This window comes from Ambystoma mexicanum, chromosome 2q, assembly GCF_040938575.1.
Source record: "Ambystoma mexicanum isolate Mex_15411 chromosome 2q, UKY_AmexF1_1, whole genome shotgun sequence".
In the NCBI taxonomy this organism is placed as follows: Eukaryota; Metazoa; Chordata; class Amphibia; order Caudata; family Ambystomatidae; genus Ambystoma; species Ambystoma mexicanum.
Window position 1 is genome coordinate 1,000,833,063 of NC_090924.1, and position 19,531 is coordinate 1,000,852,593.

The following is a 19,531-nucleotide window of genomic DNA, read 5'->3' on the forward strand; positions in this document are numbered from 1 at the left end:
TAACACAATACATGGTACTCCCTTTTTTTAAGAATGTTCTTATTCAACTTCTGCATGTATTTTAGACATGTATAACGATTATGGATGTTCTAGGTTATATCTGTAAACTAGAAAACATCTCACATGCATATCCAATGCTTAGCAGAAGCCCTTTATGGATTTTATTTAGTCCAGAAAACATAAAATAGGAGACCGGAAATCTCCAAAGATTGTACCCCTCGAGAGGCATGCACTATAAGATGTCCAGTTATGGCCCCTCAGAAGTGTTACTATATATTCTGACAGCATTTTATTTTTCTTGAATGTCTCCCTGTTCCCTTAATCCAGAAAGGGACGTTTATGAGTCCAATTGCTACTCTGTCTTCTGTTTTGTTCTCAAACCTTAAAAGGTTGAGGTAGGAGACTACTACATCCCCCCCTTACAATCTGAGTTCCCATGTCTTGTTATGGAAGTTGATTCCTCCCAACATTTTTAGGCTGAAAGTAGTTTGAATTCCACAAACCTAGAATTGCTACACAACTTTTAGGCATGGAATTTTAAGACTTCTTCTCCCCAAAATGTAAGTGAAGCACTGGATATATCATATTATCCACATTTCCCATATGTATTTATCAAACATATTCTTGTATTATTTGACATGTATTGTGATACTCTGACAACCAATATATATTGAAATCCCTGAACTAAAGCATGTATAAAGGTATTTGATATGCATTCTTACTTGTGATTCATCATTCTTTCTGTACAATCATACACACAATGCACACCGTCTTCCCCGCAGATATGTTAAAGGTCTGCACCCACTTACAATTTTATTATGCACGCTAGGCTCCAGATCTCCTATTTAGCACTTCATTTTAATTTGCAAAAATGTATTGTTCACAGTTTATCTTTTATCCAGTTCTGCAGGGCCTGTTTTTGAACAGGTAATACATCTATTGTAATAATACTATCAGTTCATTGGCAGTTTCTCAAAACCATATGGCATCTCGTTCATAGATGTTAAAATTGGTAATTCACCCAAAATATTCTTGAGTACTTGTAATTGTTTACCTAGTATTGCATAAGTTTGGGGCACTTCCAGAACATGTGTACCAAGTCTCCTGTATCACGTACACATTTGCAGAAGTACTTCAAGCGTTCTTTTTGATAAGTATGTAGTACTTCTGTAGAAAAATCTATGATGAGTTTATTTTTAGAAAGTATAAGGGAATTGCAGGTGATCAACATGTGCCTTTTGTCAAGTGTCCTTCTATCAATGGAATTTGAACATTTCCCCATGTAGATATTTAATTCATTATTTATTTAGGGTGGACATTCTGGTCATCATACTAGCTGTTTTCAGATGCACTGTATCCTAATTTCCAAGAAATGGTGTTAGTTAAACCATGTTTGTAAACTTCAACAAAGAGCAGTGACACGCCTGGAAGTCACATGTTCTCTTGGAACAAAGGGGGGATGCCCTTTCAGCACAGTATTCTGAGGGGGTTGCGCTGACAGTTAACTCAATAGTCATACTTGTAGGTTGCTCTAATCTATACAACACAGACACTAAAAGTAACAATCAGTTACTGATAGGAACTGTTCAGTGGCAGCAATATTTTTCTGAGAATATTTTACTGAGATGTGAATAAACTGTTCAAAGTGCTTTTGATCCACAATTTGACTTGACGTTTGCACAATTGAATTACACAAGTTTTACACCTATATATGCAGCACTTCATCAGGACTTGATTTCCTGGTTAAACTGATGTAAAACCATCATTTGTCAAGCAGACTCAATATTCTTTAAAGTGCTCTTCAGAAAATATGTGCTTCTTTAATATCTCTGGGATGTGTCAATTAACCTATCCAGTGTCATATTCAAACGACAGTTAAGTCCCCAGACCACATCACCATCTTGTCTTTACCTGGTCATGAGGGCCATTAATATTCAGTTATAATGTCACGTGCAACCTCTCCCCATCTACTTTAATTCACCTGCCATGGACATCCATTTCAGAGTTTTTACTTCTAAACAGAACTGCTGCAGCTGCCATAACTGTTTATGCAGCAATATAGATACACTCCATACACTTCTGGCATTTGAGGTCTATGCAGAAGAATATATTGGACGCCTCCAAACAGTTGCCTAGTTTAATGTGCTATTTGCTAGTGAGGAGAGTCTGCTCTAAGAATGTGACCATAATTGTTCTTGCTAAGGTATTTTGTATACCCTCCACCAGTCCAGTAGATTTGTTCTTCCCCTGATATTTAGGGACATACACTTAATCATCACATCATGGAACGACAAGATATGGTACACAACAAGATGACACTGGGCCTCATTACACGGTAGGCGGTAGCCATGGCGCTATTAGCACCATGGCTACCCCCTTACCGCATTCTGGGTCCGTGTTCCCAGAATAGGGACTTACCGGGTCATTCCGACCTTGGAGGACCCGGTCAGTCCCCATTCCGGGAACCATTCCCCATTCCCATTTGAGCCCCCATAGTCCCGTTATTAGCTCTGAAGTCCCTCAACGGTTAGGGGAGGGACCCGCTAAGGGACCTCGTAGTAGGGCAGTAAGGGATTACCGGGACCGGTGCCCTTACCGGTGCCGGTAATCCCTTACCGCCTACCGTGTAATGAGGCCCACTGTCTTCATTGTTTGTGGCCCAACCTCAGCTTGTGCAGCATTATAATTATATGTCAACCATAATTGCAAGGCACAACCCCTGTACACACTCCTGTTCCTAACCCCAATCTTGGAACTAATACTTGCAGTGCTTCTTCCCATTGTTTCCATATCTTCTGCAATGCAACTAAGTAACATGTCAACAAAGAACAATTAGTGGCACCTTGCCAGCAAAACCTTGAGCCATGCAGACCTTGGTATTGCGTGCCAGTAAGTGGCGTGACCAATGGAATCACCCTTGCGTGTTGCATAACAATTGTTGCATCATATTTTCACTAACATGTCTGATTATGCACAAGAGACCTACCCATTTCCTCACTAATCTCCTCGGGTAGATTGCTCACACAGTCATCATAGACTCAGTTCCAAGCAGGACACTTTTGCCTGCATGTGGCATGGAAGCTTATGCTTCAGAGCATCCTATGTATTGCACCAGTAAGTCTGCATCCAGGACCAACAAACAGAGTCCAGGCAGTAGTCAGAGGTATCCCTTTTGTTATTTCCGGCCTCTGCTCCTCCAAATATGAAGTACTTTCCCATAACGTTTCTTTAAGCTCTTGCATTATATGTTGTATCATGTCTTGCTTTGATTAAGTCACCCACTGCATCTCCTTCCTTGTCCTGCCTGCAGGCTCTTTGTGCATTATCTTTCTGATGCTGCCATTAAAGGCCAGAACACGGGGTGCTTCTCTACAATGTTGTGGTAAGAGGTATCATGACAAAGTGTGAGCATACCTCTCTCAGTCACATCCGGCCCCACAGCCAAGCAGCCGCACATACCCCAACTAGGATTAGCTCTCATTCTATATAGAACGGGCCTCTTCAGGAATGCAAGTACTGCATGTGGAGATAATCCACACCAATACCCTGAATGAACAGAACTCATGTGATCAGGCCTACATCTGCCCAGATCATCAGGGGTTGGGGCATGAACGTAAGTGCTGCTTCTATCTCTATTTTGCAACAATACAGCCATGCACTTGTCCTTGCTGTGGTCTGGGATCTGGCTACTTGCCACTTTACCCATATGCCAATCACTGGGGACTGACCGCCATTCGATCTGCTTCCTTTTCGCTGCCTCTGGCACCGAGGATTGACTCCTCCACCAGAATGAGTCCGCCCTGCAGCTGCCAGTGGCTGATGGAGCTGTCCTTCCCCTCAGTTTGCTTATGCTATGCTCCCAGCCTTGCTGCTTCGGCCCAGCTCCTGCTTCTGCAGGGGGCCCCATCGCTGCCCCTGATTTATGTGGCTTTTTTCCAAAGACCACCGGGCTTACTGCTTACTTTTGCAGCGTGTACCAGGATGTTGCGGACACAGGGCAAGAGCTCCATGGAAGTACACAATTCCCTTTATTCACTTCAATTTACAAATTTGTGGTGAAAGTCAGGGGATAAAGGCATTATGATTGTTCATTATTATACTTGAGTAAACAGTTGGCTAGAGTGGATTTTGTTATTTACACGGGTAAGTAAAATCTGCACATTGAAATAACAGTAAGTTATTCTTACCAGAAGTTGCATTAGCTTTATAGAATAAGGTAAACCATTGTTTAAATACTTTCCTCAAGAAGTGACTATACATTGGTGCTAGTCTTCTTGTATGTTTCTTAGACTATTTCCTTTTTATCTCATATTCATTTTAAAGTCCTTAACTTCCCCCATTTATATTTCCATGTTACTACATTGTTGCATGATACCAGTAATATGATATCTGGTTGCTTCTCTATAGATCCTTCTAAAAATGGCCATTTTTTTTCTTTGAGGCTTTAGGTGAAAATGTCATCAATTACTTAACACGACAGTGGTCGAAAAGTGACGTGGTCATTATATAAAACACATTAACAAGTTAACCTCGATTGCAATGTTATTTTTCACATAATTGGCAAATAAGATACTCCACCAAAGCACATAAATTCATCATTTCCAAAGGGCCACATCAGAACACACCATTCGCCATCTGGAGGCTCAACAAAACTGTGTTCATTTAAGCCATTTGACCAATGGCAAGCATCAGATTGGCATTTCTAAAAAATGATCTCCTTTTATTTCTTTTAGTCAATGGGCCTCACTACTAGTTTGATGGTAAATCTGCTGATTTTCCACCAAACCTATTTTACGTTACTGGCACTCAGTCCTGTGGAATTACCACAGGATTTGGTGTTGTGGTAGGGCATTGTAAATCCCTATTTCTGGACTCTGTGGCGTTAATTTGGAGGATTTACCTCCAGCTTTTTGCTGGTCATTGATCCTCCACTTTACAAACAATAAAAACAAACAAACAAAACAAACTCAAAATTCAGAAGTGTCGTAAAAATGGTGATTCCTTTACCGCTAAACAGAAAGTGGCAGAAATGGAATTACTGCCACTTTTTCACTGCATCACCGATCTCGTGATGAGGCCGAATGATCTGATGTTGGAATTTCAATGTCTACCCAGATTTTTGTAATAACCAGTCTGTGAGCGGTGTGCGGCTTGTGTGTCAGGCAGCATGGGCAGGAGAGGCTGAGCCTTATCCCCACAGCGGTAGTCTGGCATTCATTACGATTACTGGAGGAGGAGGAGCTCTCATTAATTCAAAATCACGGTGCCTGAGCGGAGCATGGTGTGGTGTGCGGCTTGTGTGTCGGGTGTCTGGCGTCCGGAGCTGGGGGAAAGTAAGGTACAGTTTTGTGTTATGATATCACTCTTATTCTTGCCTCCTGGACATTGCTCCCCCAGTACATGCTGGTCATTTTACACTATAAGGCACGTCACTTCTGAAGCGTTTGCTGGCCCGGAAGTCTGGCTGTCTGGACGACAACATGCCTGCCTGCAAAAAGCATTGCCATGGGCTGCGCAGCGCACATCCCACTAGAGGGAAATGTGCATGCGGTGCTTCTATTGGAAGGTTAAAAAATCATGTGCCCAAGATTCTGAATAAGGAAAAAAAGAGGAGAAAAGGGGAAAAGAGGCCTGGAGACGCACAGTGTAAAGAGAAATTACAAATTATTTGATAAATCAGACCCCAATGTGCCATATGGAGGGGTACCCCCTTTAACTCAGGGGGTACCCCTCTTGACCCAGAAAAGTTATTTTTCTTATGGTAACCAATCTGGGGAGATCACTGACTAAGCAGCTTGTTTAGCAAACTCCAATACCATTGACAACAATAAGTCCCTTTTGAACCATTGCCTTTAATTAAAAAGAAATTCTTTAAGCCCATCCAGTAATGTACCAAGCTCGGACCTGCCCACGAATCTCTCGGCCTCTCCGGATTTGGAAAAATATTTATTGTCCTCAGATGATACTAGTACGGACAGTGAAGATGGAGAGCCTCCCTCACCCATTGTTGTGGGGGGAATCTGTGTCCTTGCTCACATTTCCAGCCGGCTTCATGCAGCACATAGAAGCCAAGATTGAATCTTTGCTGCAATTATGTTCCAGCTTGGCAATGGGTCAGTCTGATATCAAACGTAGTGTGAGCCGCTGACTACGTATGTGACTAGGCACCCCTCCTCTCATGTTCAATCAAATCAAGGTTAGTCGAGGAAATCCATTAAGAAGATAGGGGGCGGGTAAATGAAATGAAAGATTCTCTTCCTCAGGGTCACTTACCGGACCAGTTTGATACTGTGAATATAATTGCCTCTACTGAGGATCAAGCTCTGGATGCACTGTGTGTGGAGGTATCCATGTTGGACAGCCGTTGTCCCTGCGTGAGGAGACTACAAAACAACCCAGAGTAAACCAGACTCTTCCTCTTAAGTTAAGTTGCAAGAAACCTCTTAAGGATAAGAGGAAATTAGTGCCCCCCAAATCTAGGGAGGGTGGCCTCCCTCGCCCACCCTTCTTCCTGTGGGCCGAAATACCATCACAAATAGGGTGGGTGATGGCACTGTTCGACAAGTGCTCTTGCACAGCCCTCTGGACAAATGGTTAGGCAATACATGCCCATTGGTGAGTAAACAACTGCCCTCTATGGCTTCTTCTGGCAAAGATCTATCGGAACACGCAGAGTGGCCAGATCAGGAAAATAATAAAGCTGTTATGTTGGGAATAAGATCTAAAAAAAAAGACCAAGCATAAGCCCATAATGAGATCGGATGGGGCCCCCTCTAGTCACTGCCTGAGACGTGCGGATTACTCTGTTCCACCTGCTGTCATCTCTAGGAGCTCTCATCTCTAGGAGGGACGAATATGAACCCAGACCTGAGCCCTTGGGCTCGAGGCTCAAGCCATCAGAGGATATTGACTCATTGGGGTGGCAATATAACACATAGGCCTTCACCCATGAAAACTGGCTTGCCCATGTGAAGGCAGGTAGGGTGTCTAGATCAGCAAGTGTCACCTCATTGCCAGATGCAGGGTGTTTTGCAGGGCTGAAACACATGAAGATTGTAGAGCGATCCCCAACATGTGACAGCCCTTTCTTAAATCGGACCTGGTTGTTCACTTTAATACACCAAATCCCAGCCCCCACCACTATTACTTTAAACACTATTGAGGGCTTGGAATGACCCATTTTCAATAGTGTGTCGAACTGGGTCCTAGCAGCTTTTGCTTCTCCCCTGGTGGTGGAATCTATCTGCAAACATTCTAGGGCATTTTCTGACATGGGCTTTGATATCTACGTGTTTTGCCTGACAAATTATGTAGCTTCTTGGTCAGAAGTTTCAGATAGGACTCGTTGGGGTGGGATCTGACGCACACAGTATCCTGATTATGGTTGCCTGGATGCGAGGAAGAGGGGTACATGGTTTGCTCCCTCGCAACCTCCACAATGAAGTTTGGTTATTGGCAGAAATGCCACTTTTAAGGTGATGTTCTGGAACTCGAGAGGACATTCGTCATTCATGAACAACAGGGCTGTACTATAATTTATGAGGGCAAATGATATATTCGTAATACAAGAGACTTGGCTTACTTCCTGCTTTTATTTGGAATGTTTTGGGCTGTTCTTCCTTTTGGCCCCCCCCCCCAAAGCAGGGTGCCCGGTGGATGGCTTATGTATGGGTGTTAAATCTTCCTGCTCAGCAAAAGAGATTATTGTGGCCGGCCTTAAAGAATGTTTTTGCTGTGTTGAAATCACTGGGTTGTCTGTTGGGGGCAGTAACTTGTTGGTGATTACTTTGTATGATCCTCTCGGAGGCATGCAGACTTCATTGCTGAAGAAGGCTCTTATTAATACCCTTCGTAGTTGGCAAATGTTGCATGCAAGGGGAGGGATTTTGGTGACAGGGGATTTCAATGCTGACTGCTATGAGTATGGGTCATCAATCTACATAGGAAATACACCCATGGAAACGAAAAATCGTTATCAAGGTCAGAGATGGAGATACTTGCTGGGTGAATTTGACCTACTGATAAAATATCCTCTAATGAATGAGACACCCTATACATGGACAAATGGAAGACAGCATAGTTATCTCGATTTTTTTATTTGTGAATGTCCCATTACGCAAACATTCTCCCCTGGTGGAAATCATACCAGTTTCAATGAGTGACCATGCCATCCTGAATCTGACCCCAGAGTTTACTAAGATCGAACCCTCTCATATGATACACAATCCAACGGTAAAGGTTCAGGGGAATAGACTCCGCTGGACGCTGGGACATATACAAGAATTTAATGCTAGGCTGAACAGGGCAGAAAACCAGGGGTATCGCTACAGTACAATCTTGCTGCTGGAAGCTAGACACACTGGTTGCTAGGTATGCACCACATGATAGGGCCATCATTGTCAGGTGCAGTACCAAAAAGCTGGGAACCCCTACAATGTAATAATTGCTTGCAAGAAGCGAGAGTTAAGGGTTGCCATTCGCTGGGCTAAAAGGCTTCACCACGTTAGTCCTAAAGTACGAAACCAAGAAATCTCTGCCTTGAGAGGTTCATACAAAGGTTGGCTCATTAATCATCGGCATAGCAAGGCTAGTGCCGCCAGGGTGATTATGAACAAACTTATTCAAGAAAGAGATTCAAGGAAATCTTGGCACCTTGGCGCCATATACGATCTAATCTGACGGAGGGTATGTTCTGCAGAAGGGCCCCAATGGGATACACACATTATGGAAAACTACTGGGTGGAACAGGACCATTCCCCACTTCACCTTTTAGCCAATGGTTAACACTGAGGTGGGGAGGATGGTCAGAGAAACCTATCTCCACCTGATTATCAGTAAATTGACAGTATCTTGGTCAGCTGGCCCGAGTGGTCTTTGTAATATCATCTTGAAGAGCAAGCCTGACTACTGGGCAGTGGCTCTCCAGCAATTATTTCTGCACATTTGTGAGAAAGGCATCATTCCTAAATCTTGGCAACACTCAGCCCTAATCCCGGTTTATAAGAAGGGTCCACGGCATTTGCCTGAGAATTTTAGACTCCTGGCAATGCTGGACAGTGGATCCAAGATATTTGTGAGGTTGCTTCTGGAGACACTGTAAAATTGGGCCAAAAATTGTGCTCTTCTAAATCTTACACAGACGGGATTTAAGAACAACTGCTCAACGAGTCACACTCTGTGGGTCTTGCTTACTTTAATTTTGGACACACTATTAAATCCGGACCAAGTACTGTATATATGCTTTGTCGACTACAGCTCAGCATTTGACAGTGTTTATCGGGGTAAACTCTGGGTGAAGTTGGAGAGTTGAGGCCTTGATCCCTCTGTTCTATACTTTCTGAAGCAACTATACACGGATACTCAGGTCCAGATCCGCCTTATTCAAGCAGACAATTTGGGAAAATCTAGAGGGTTGAAGCATGGTTGTGTGCTTGCCCCAATCCTATATAACCTTTATCTATCTGACTTTGATCAATGTCTAAGGTTCCCTGAACTTTTGTCTGGAAAATAGATGGCCATCTCATGGGACAAGTCGCAGGATATATAAGTACTTAGGCTTGGCGGGTAGGGTGTCGAAGGATCAAGCATATTGGGATGAGATTGTCCGCTGTAAGGCTTGGTCCAAATGGCTTGCCCTTAGGATTATCATTGATGGGCTGGATGGGGGGGTCCATTGAGGCCAAGCTCAATGTCTATAAGCAGTCCATTATTCCTGGGAGGTACTGCCGTCGAAATCTGTTTGATGGTTGGAATGGCTAGAGGGGAAGATACTTCGATCCTTGTTCGATTCCAGTCCAGGCTGTAAGACTTGAACTTGGACTTCAGTCACTGACCTCATTGTGGACAAAGATTACCTTGGAAATTACTGATGCGCCAAATCTCTTATTTATTTATTTATTTAAATTTGTAAAGTGCCAAACGGCCCTAGAGCATTGTGGCGCTGTTATGAAGGCTTACTTAGTTACAAGGTGCATTATAGGCAAACATACATACATACATGTTGCATATAACAGTTACAATAAGTACTTGACAGACAGACTACGTAGAATGGTGTGCAGGTATCTAGAGCCAACCACTTCTTATATGGCGGCAACTACATAAATTGCAGGTCAGTATTGGTAAGCAAGAGCATGGTGCCAGCCACATGTTGCATGGCGGCAACTACAAACGTTTGCATTGTCGAAGTTGGTAAAGATGTAAAATGGTGCCGGCCCTGAGTTACGGGCGGCAGCAACACTAAACACTTGACACACAGAGGGTGACCAGGAATGTGTGGTTCTGATCGATGGGGAAAACTGTATTGTCCCATTTTATGGCCATTGGACTGAGCGAAGTCCCCAAGTCAATAATTGAATTTCATCTTGCTAAAATTGAAGATAAGACGCCATATTATGATTGTGCATTGTATACTGATAATTTGGCCCTACGATCCAGCTACGTGCAATATACTCATCAAGCTCTGCCAGGGGATACCCCCTATAGTTACCTCATTAGTACCATGCCCCCAGTTCGATACATTTTGTCCTTTACTTAAGGTTTGATGTTCTACTGGTCTTGGCTTATACTGGGGCTCGGACAGGAATGCCTCGTGAAACAAGAATGTGCAGGTTATGTGAGGAAACCATTGAGACTGCTCGGAATATCCTGACTCAATGCCCTTGACTTCAAGCTATGCACGATAAGGGATATTTTAACCATCGTGATATAAGATCTGACCAATTTTGGAGCCTATTGTATGGGGCGGAATCCCTGGTACTTACTGCTGGGGCGTACCATATTTGGGAAAAGGTGAAAACCAGATTATGTGTCTAAGCACCTAGGCCTTGCTGATCTTCTCCCTTTTTATGTGCAATGTTTGCAATAAAGTGTTGGTATCTTAAGGTATATAATGAATTGTATGGAATTGACATTTGTACTTGAGTAACATGTATCTTAAGTGTTTACATATTTGAAAACTTTATATGTAGTGTGAAAGGTTAATTCAACCATATGCACGTAAATAAAAAATACAAAATATATAACCAGTCTTGCTATTGCTAAAGTATTGAAAAGAAACTGGTAATTGGCGAGGAGTAGGGGAATCTAAGGCTGCTACTATCAAATGTGGAGTAAATCAGATGGATGAGTTACATATTTAATTTATCTTTTAGGCAACCTCGGTGCAAAATGTCATCAAGGCTGGACATAGAACCAGGATCTGGATCAAGGCTGCATTCTCCACTTTACACTTAAGGCATGCAGAATTTATTTATTTGAATCTATATAGCACATTCGCCACTGTGATGTACAAAGTTAAACAATCAGTCACAAAAACTAGTCAAGTTAAAAACAATTCTCAAAAAGAGGAAAGTGTAGCTGCTCAACTTACAAAAGAGGGAGAGAATTCTAAAGCTTAGGGGCAAGAAGAGGAAAAGACACACGATTGCTCATAGCTGAGAGAGGAGTAAAGAGGAGTGGAGAGAATGCAATGGATTTTAGGGAGAAGCAAGAAAACATAAATCGGAGGGAACCAGCAAAGACAATGCAAAGATAGCAAAAGCAAAGACAGGAAGAGAGAGGAAGCTAGTGAAGAGAAGCAACAATAGAAGAAATATGAGAGAAATATGAGAGCGAGACAAAAAAGGCGATGAATAGCAAAATTAAAAATCAATTGTAAAAAATAAAAAGCAGTGGTTTGTAGGACAAAGGAAGAACAATAATCAACATTCTATAATACCCAAGTTAGAATATGCATTTTGGTAGACTGAAAAGTAATAAAACAGCAATTATTCGAATATTGTTGAGTCAAAACTAACAAGTACAAGCCACAGAAAAAAATAAATCGGGATAAAAGACTAGGTTGGTTAAAAAACACCAGGTTTTAGCAGATGAAGAGGGGGGAAGCAAAACAGTGGGATTGAACAAATGTGAGGGTGTGGTACAGGCATAAGGAGAAGGAGCAGGAAAGAACACAAATTAGCTTTTAGATTAATTGAGTTGAAGTGAGTGGGAAAGCATCCCTTTTCTGACATTACAAAGACAGCAGAAAATGTTTATGAAGGGGATACAAAATTAAACCAGAAGTGGAGTTGATGTAAAGAGGAACAGTTAAAAATCAAAATGGTAGATTATCTAAGACAGAGACATGCTCTAAACATGCATTATTGTCATTTATCAGAGTGTAGTAGTAGTATGTCTGACTATGTCATTGAGACTTTGCCAGATTCAAAGCTGGACTCCAGAGATTTCTGAGGAGACTTTACCAGTGGCTTCACCCCAGAACTTATGTGCACCTTGTGGACTGAGCCGAATGATATTGTCTAAATGATCGTGTACCGAAATATGCTTCAAAATATGCTTCAACTAATGGATATTTGACCTTAGCTCATTTAGATGCAAGATAGGATCTGTAGCTACTTAGATAAATGCCCAGATGGAAGAGCCTAACATCTATGAAGGTCTTCACAGGACATCACACCATTTATTTCAAATAAATATGACTAATTGCACAGATATGCTTAGCTTTCCATTGCTTATCAATTAGATCAAAGCTAAGTATAAATTAAGTGTCTTAAGCCAAAGAGGGGTATATTGGAAAATCTTCAGAATATTGAACCTCTAGTGTTATCAGACCATTTAGGGAAGAGGGTGCCAACCATACAGTTCTCAATGGGCAAGCAGGAAGCGGGGGTGGTCTGAGGAGGAAAGCAAACTGTAGAAAACAGAGGTGATGGGGGGCTGCGCATCCACTTGGCTGCTCAGAACGCAGGCCTGTACCATTAAGTAATACCAGTGGTTCAAGCAACCTGGATGGCTTCCTACCAGCACCAGGATTCTTTTTTCAGATAGGCTTCGGTCCTTTAAAGGTTAGGGTACAAACTGAAGAGAAAATGTTCCATCGAGATGCACCACACTTCACCTTTTCAGGTTCATCTCAATCACGCCAATTCAGAAAGCAGGTTTTTAAAGTGCTAGGTTGATGTACAGGTAAACGGTTTAAATATCTTGACAGCGCCCATTTGAAGAAGGCATAGTCTGACAAAGTGACAGGTGTCCTTTTATCTGCAAGGGTTTCTTGAAGCCATTGAGACTTGTGCAACAGTTGATGGGAGCCGATGTATGTCATTACTTTGCCAGCATTCACTACGCCATACGTTCACTTTGACACTTTTGCCCCTCGATACCTTCCTTTCCTTTCTTTCCCCTCTACAAGCAGTCACTTTGTCATTACAGGGGGAATCGTGCTGTCCTCCTCTTCTTTTCTACCCCATATTCTACCCCCTGCCAGGCCTTGACCCCAACCCTAACGTTAAGCTAACCTTAACCATATTCTTTGCCACTTTCGCAATGTAAAGGCATGAATGATTAAATGCATGATAAAGTACATTTCTAGCAAAGTGAATGTAGACAAAGTAAGCGTAGGCAAAGTTTCTTGGGTGAAGTAAAAGTAAATACCATGGGAGCTGGATGCTGTGCCAAGTTTGGCAAGGGGCATATTGTTGATCATTTTTCAGCACATCTGAGGGCTGGTTAACAGCTTCTACGAGGAGGCTTGCATTTTCCAGGACATATTCCAAGTGACGGCAATGTGCACAAACCTCATTATAGGTTTGCCGGTCCGGGAACTACGGTACTGGTAAGCATGCCGGTACCGTAGTTCCCGGACCGGGAAACTACGAGTTTCACTCGCGGATGTGTTTCTGCACGCCAGGTCAGGCCTGGCGGTAGAAAGGCACCCCGCGAGCCCAGCATGTTGGATTCACCGGGACCGTTATATACAGTGAGAGAGAGAGCACGAGACAGGGAGAAGGGTTACGGAAGCCCTAGAAACCCGAGCAGCATAAACCTCAAGACGGGTCACGAGGATCCAAGAAAACTAAAAAAAGCCAGAAGCAGAGATGGGTCACATGAACCCTAAAGAACTATTTGAGATATTGTGTCAGATATTTTGTCAGGGGACCCCAAAGGAGCCACAGAGACATAAAGAAGAGTGACAAGAGAGAATGAGACAAGTGAAAGAGTTACTGGAGCCAAAGAAACCCGAACATCACAAACCTCCAGAAGGTTCACAGAGAATCACAAAAAATAAGAGAGCCAGAAGGAGAGAGAGGTCACAGTTACCGTAAAGAACTAAGTGAGATATTGGGCCAGGGGATTCCAAAGGAGCAGAGTGAAAAGAAAATATCACAGGAGCCACGGAGGTATCCAACAGTTGGTCGAAGTGGGGAGAGTTCGACAAAGTTGATGGAAAGGGATCAGGGAAATATCCCTCCACCTACAGAAATGTGGGCATTTTGTTTTTCCAGGAATTTGAGACTTTTAGTTTGAACATCAGAGAACTATGAGGAACTTTTGATAGATTGACAAGAACTGTTTTCTTTGAGTGGAACTGCTATTTACTTCTAATCATTGGATCCAGGCTTCCGAGGAATTCCTTGGACAACCACAGATACTTCTGTGAAGAATCAAGCGTGCAGGGCACTCAACCTATTTTCTTTTACGTTTTGCTAAGTGGTAGGGGCAGTTTAGTGGATAGGTTTGGACCAAGGACTATTTTTATTTTGACTGTAGGCAAGCACCTTAGTTTAGTTATGTTAGGAAGGGAACTCTGTTTTAATAGTTGGGTCAGTGAGGCATTTTCTTTTAATTTAAATATAATTATGTGCAAACATGTCTGAGTCCTTCTTCAGGCTTGCCACAATACACATATCTGTGTATCTTGGGCATATAAGTTTCAAATGCATACCCGGCCCAACCTTGTGGGGACAAAATGGGCAGAAGATATTCAGCAGTTGATCCTGAGAGCCAGGCGTTTATTGGCAGTAAATTGAAACAAAGCCTTGTCCCTGCCCAACGTTCATGCAAGTACACAGTAACGTTTAAGTAGGGCTGCATGCCTATGGAAGAAATAGATTGAAAGTCCATGAATTTTGTCTCCTGGGTCATACTGTGCCTCATGTTCTCCCTAGTGGCAGCATCAAACTTGATAAGTATCTGTTTTATTCCCATCTTTGTTAGCAAAAAAACGAGTGCCCCGCCAGATTAGAGGCTTGATCAACTGATGGACATTTCTTAAAATGATTGCAACATAGGATCTTCTACACTCTGGGGTGGGACATAATCTGATCTAAAATGATATTGGCCAATATTGCTTTACTGTTTGATTGTGTGCATGGACACATTTTGAGTGGAGCTTTGTCCTGTAGCTCTGAAATCGGGCAGATGCCAAGTTCAGTATAATTTAAGGCTGAAAACACAAGTCGGTAACCCCAATATCCTTTGGTAAAATCGATTTTCTGAGGCCTGTAGTTTGAGGGTGTTCACACCGCCGTCGATCTGCCCCATATAACTTCATTGCCTTGGCGTGGTCAGTATAAATAGCCATTGCTGCCGTTTGAAGGTAAGACCAAATGTATTAACAGCACCTGTACTTTGCATGTTGCATCGCTTTTCTAGCTGCAATGCTCATGTGCTCAAAGCCTCTATTATTTTGCGCAAAGGTCCCACCCAGATAAGCAATATAAAACTAACAACCACAGATGTGGCTGCATTGACGTTTGTCTACGAAGGCCATAAACTGCACGTATCTTATGAATACAAGTTTGAAGTAAGCGAAGAGCACTGGCAATCGAAGCCACATTGTCCTCGTAGTCCAAGTCAGGCATTTCGTTTAGGCCAAAGCAGAAATCATCCACCTGACCTTCGAGTAGGGCTGTCACATGGTTATTTGTATATAGCGAAAACAGGAGGAGGGCTAAATCGCACACCTGCTGAACACCGCTTTTAATGTCAATCCAGGAAGTGCAGATCCCGAAGTCCCCAACACTTATACCCGGCTTAAATTGGACCTCGCACAGCCTCCCGCTGTTAACAGAGTCAAAGGCTGTGATATGCCACGTTCACCGGTTCCTCCGTAAGGTGCAAAGGATTAGCATGGATCAGAAATAAATGTAAAGCCTGGTTCACAGCACCAATGCATTCCTGGAAACCCAGATAGGAGTCGTATAGTATATGTTGGGGGATAACCTATTCACACATTTTAAAGTTAAGTGTTACTATTGAGAAATGTTAAATGAGCACGAAGCAAAAAATCCTTTTATTACAGACTTGTTTTTCAAATATAAAGATCTTTGGTCATTCTCATGCTCCAAAAATGCTCTTTGATTTTGTGCAAAGCAGGCTAGAACCATCACTGGTGCTGTTTTCCCCAACTCTTTTCTCATAGGGGTTTTTAAAAAGAGTACAATACTAGCATATCAGACTGTTCATATTGGAATAACCTATGAGACAATAATTTACATGGTTTTTGTAAGTTTTGATAATGTGCTTTGCTGTTACTCAATATGGCTGCAATATATACTGGAAGACATTAGAAATAAACATTGTCAAAGTTTAAACATAGCCCGTTTACAATACTATTAATACATGAATTCACATACAAAAAGAGCCCTTTTAAGAGATTTGTTTTTTTTCCCTCTGGCCATGCAGCTGTCGCCAATGGCTGGTGTGGCTGTATCAATACACACCTGACAATGGGTGAGAGAGAGAGAGAGAGAGACATAGAGAGAGAGAGCACTAGATTGGCATGTGATACACCAGGTGCAGCTACTATATAGTCACCAACGTATATCACTACGGTTGCTATTCATACAGCACCGACATTCTGCTTCTGCCATTAATACTGACGATCTATGCAATTATTGCCGATACTGTTTCCAGCCAAGTGTTTTACAGGTTCCATACAAGGGCGAGCACATAAGCCATTCGGATAGGACTGTAAGACAAAGCCATTACTTTAGCCATTGCACTCAGCATTTTAGCATATTCCAGCTTTCTCTCTTTTTAAAAAATATTTTTAAAACTTAGAGGCACGATGTAATTTCAAAATCTGAATAGACATAGGCATTTTGAGAAATAACAGACAATCTTGTGGCAAAATGACTGCTAACAATGATTATAACAATATGAGTGCCTGTAATATTGCATTTTGCACAGCACACCACTTTAATATCTGTATTAATTTGTACATGTGATAGTTCTAACTGTGGTAATAACTGTAATGTTGAACAGTATTGATCTACCCATTGAATGGTAGGGGCCAATCAAGTGACCACAAGGTATTACTGTTTTTACTATTCTTACTATGAGTGTATTTTACCACGTTTCAATAATGTCATGCTTGATTTTGTATGTTAAATCATGACCAATAGCTATAATTGGGTGTGCAAGCATGCCATTCTGTCTGGATGACCACATTCCATGATGTCTGCCGGTTACGGCCAAACAAGTAATGGTATACTACCATGAACCAGGCACGAGCAGTAACATCGACAAAGGACTGGGTATGTAAACAAGATCTGTTTGCATTGTACCTACACAAATCCGACAAAGCCTGTTCCGGGTGAAACGCATGGTTCTGTTTGCTGCTCACATTTGTCCACCAAGCACATTTAATAAAGGATACTATTTCGCAGCTGAATAAGTGATCAGATTCATTATTTGGAAATACTGCTAGTGTGCCGCTGGATTTCTGACTGCGCAGCAGTCTTACTTCTCTCATATATATATATATATATATCAACAAAAAAACATTAGTTTCAGGGACGTTGAGGTGAGCAATACATTGTAACAAAACCTTTAAAATTCAAGGAAAGAAATGTAGTTGCAGGGATGTTATGGTGAGAATTTAACGCAACATAAACCCCTGAAATTCAGCTAAATCCACCATAGCTTTGCACCACCTGTTGATGACATCACAGATCGCATCACTGATGACATCACTAATTACATGTTGTATGAGAACACTGATGACATTACAAATCACATCACTGATGCCATCACTGATGACAACACTAATTACATTGTATATAACTGATTACATCAATAATGGAATTTGACATAACATCATTTATAAATTAGCTCATGAAAACTTTAATTAACTTAGTAACAATTTAGGCCGTGGACTTGGCCATGACAAAGGCTGGGGTCACAGGCCATAGCTAATGGTCGGTTAGTGTTAAAAAAAACCAATGTGCATGGTTAAAAGCCATGCCTTGTAGCCCATCACTGTTTTAAAAAATACAGTGGGCAACGTTGAAAGCTGTAGTCAGTGGCCATTACTAAAGGCCATAGCCAGTGCCCATTAATATGTTAGAATATACAGTCAGCACAGCCAAAGGCCAAGGCCACTGGCTAGTAGTGTGTTGAAGACCGTGGCTGGTTAGAGTATATAATATACAGTGGGCATGGCCTAAGGCCATAGCTAGCGGCTGTTTAGTGTTGTATAATACACAATAGGTATGGCCGAAGGCCCTCGCTTATTGCATTTTATTATTTTAAAATATACAGTGGATGTGGCCAAAAGATGTACAAACTGCTTATGGTCAAAGGCCATGGCTAGTGAGGCCCTTTTATATGATAGAATATATGGTGGGCACAGCCAATAATTGTGGCCACTGGCCAGTATAATGGTAAAGCCCATGGCTAGGGGCTGATTAGTTTATATAATATACAGTGGAAACAACTGAAAGCTGTATCCACTGGCGAAGGCCAAAGTGTATGGTTGGTGGCCTGTTAGTGTTTGAAAATATACAGTGCACATGGGTGAAGACTGTGGCCAGTCTCCATGATTGAAGGCCATGACTAGTACCCATTAATGTGTTAAAATATATTTGGTCAGGCACACTGAATGCCGGTTACTGTTGTAATGTAATTAGTGATGTCATCAGTGATGTGATCTGGGATGTCATCATTGTGGTCATAGGCTGAGCAACAGGTGGCGTGAAGTTGAGGTGACTTTATCAGAATTTCAGCTGTTTTGTTGCGTTAAGTTCTCACCTTAACGTCCCTGCAACTAAAGTTTTTTTCCTTGAATTTCAAAGGTTTTGATACATTGTATTGCTCACTTTAACACCCCTGCAACTAAAGTTTTTTCCTTGAATTTCAAGGGTTTTGTTATTCTATAGATTTTTAGAATGCTTCCAGACCACCAGCCATGACCTTCGGATTGCAGACTTTAAGAACTCACAATGTGTTTAGGCAATGCGCAGTGAGATTAAATTATTTGCCATGGACCAAATACTTTAGTTAAGCAGCCTGCTCCAAGTGGTACACCCCTTTTTAGTGCCGTCATTTTGCTGCATGCCGATTTGGCGCACCCATTCCGCTGTAGCGCCCATTTCGTGCACCCTTTTCGGCATAAAAGCCATTGCAGCGCGGTTATTTTGGGGCAAGGGATGTTTGGACATGGCTGAGATAGCAGCCACGTCTAAACACTTTCATGCCAAATAAGAAGACAGGACTGCACTGCAACAAACCTCACCACCTTCCAGTTGCATTGCCTTTCTTTTAATTAAATTAAATTAGTTAATTAAAAAATAAACATACAACCTTGAACCCTAGTCTGCCAGAGTTCAAGGCCCAGCATTCAACCACTAGGCCACAATGTCTTGGTGCTTCATGGGGAATACTTTTTCAACTTTGCCTTTAATTTAATATGTTCAATGATGGCAGGCTATGTACGAAACTTGTGAAAATCAAAACAATAACGGCA

General features: G+C 42.1%; 1 protein-coding gene across 2 annotated transcripts in view; it reads left to right on the plus strand.

The window, feature by feature from the left end:
* The window catches only part of NPY (neuropeptide Y), a 217,981-nt gene that overhangs the window by 118,016 nt on the left and 80,434 nt on the right, over positions 1-19,531 (plus strand). Inside the window, exon 4 of one of the 2 annotated variants that reach the window (XM_069648318.1) lies at positions 11,151-11,233. The exons of the other annotated variant lie outside the window; for it this stretch is intronic. Coding sequence (XP_069504419.1) covers positions 11,151-11,232 — 82 coding nt within the window. The 3' untranslated portion in view covers position 11,233. The remainder of the gene's footprint in view (positions 1-11,150; positions 11,234-19,531) is intronic. 2 annotated transcript variants of the gene reach the window in all.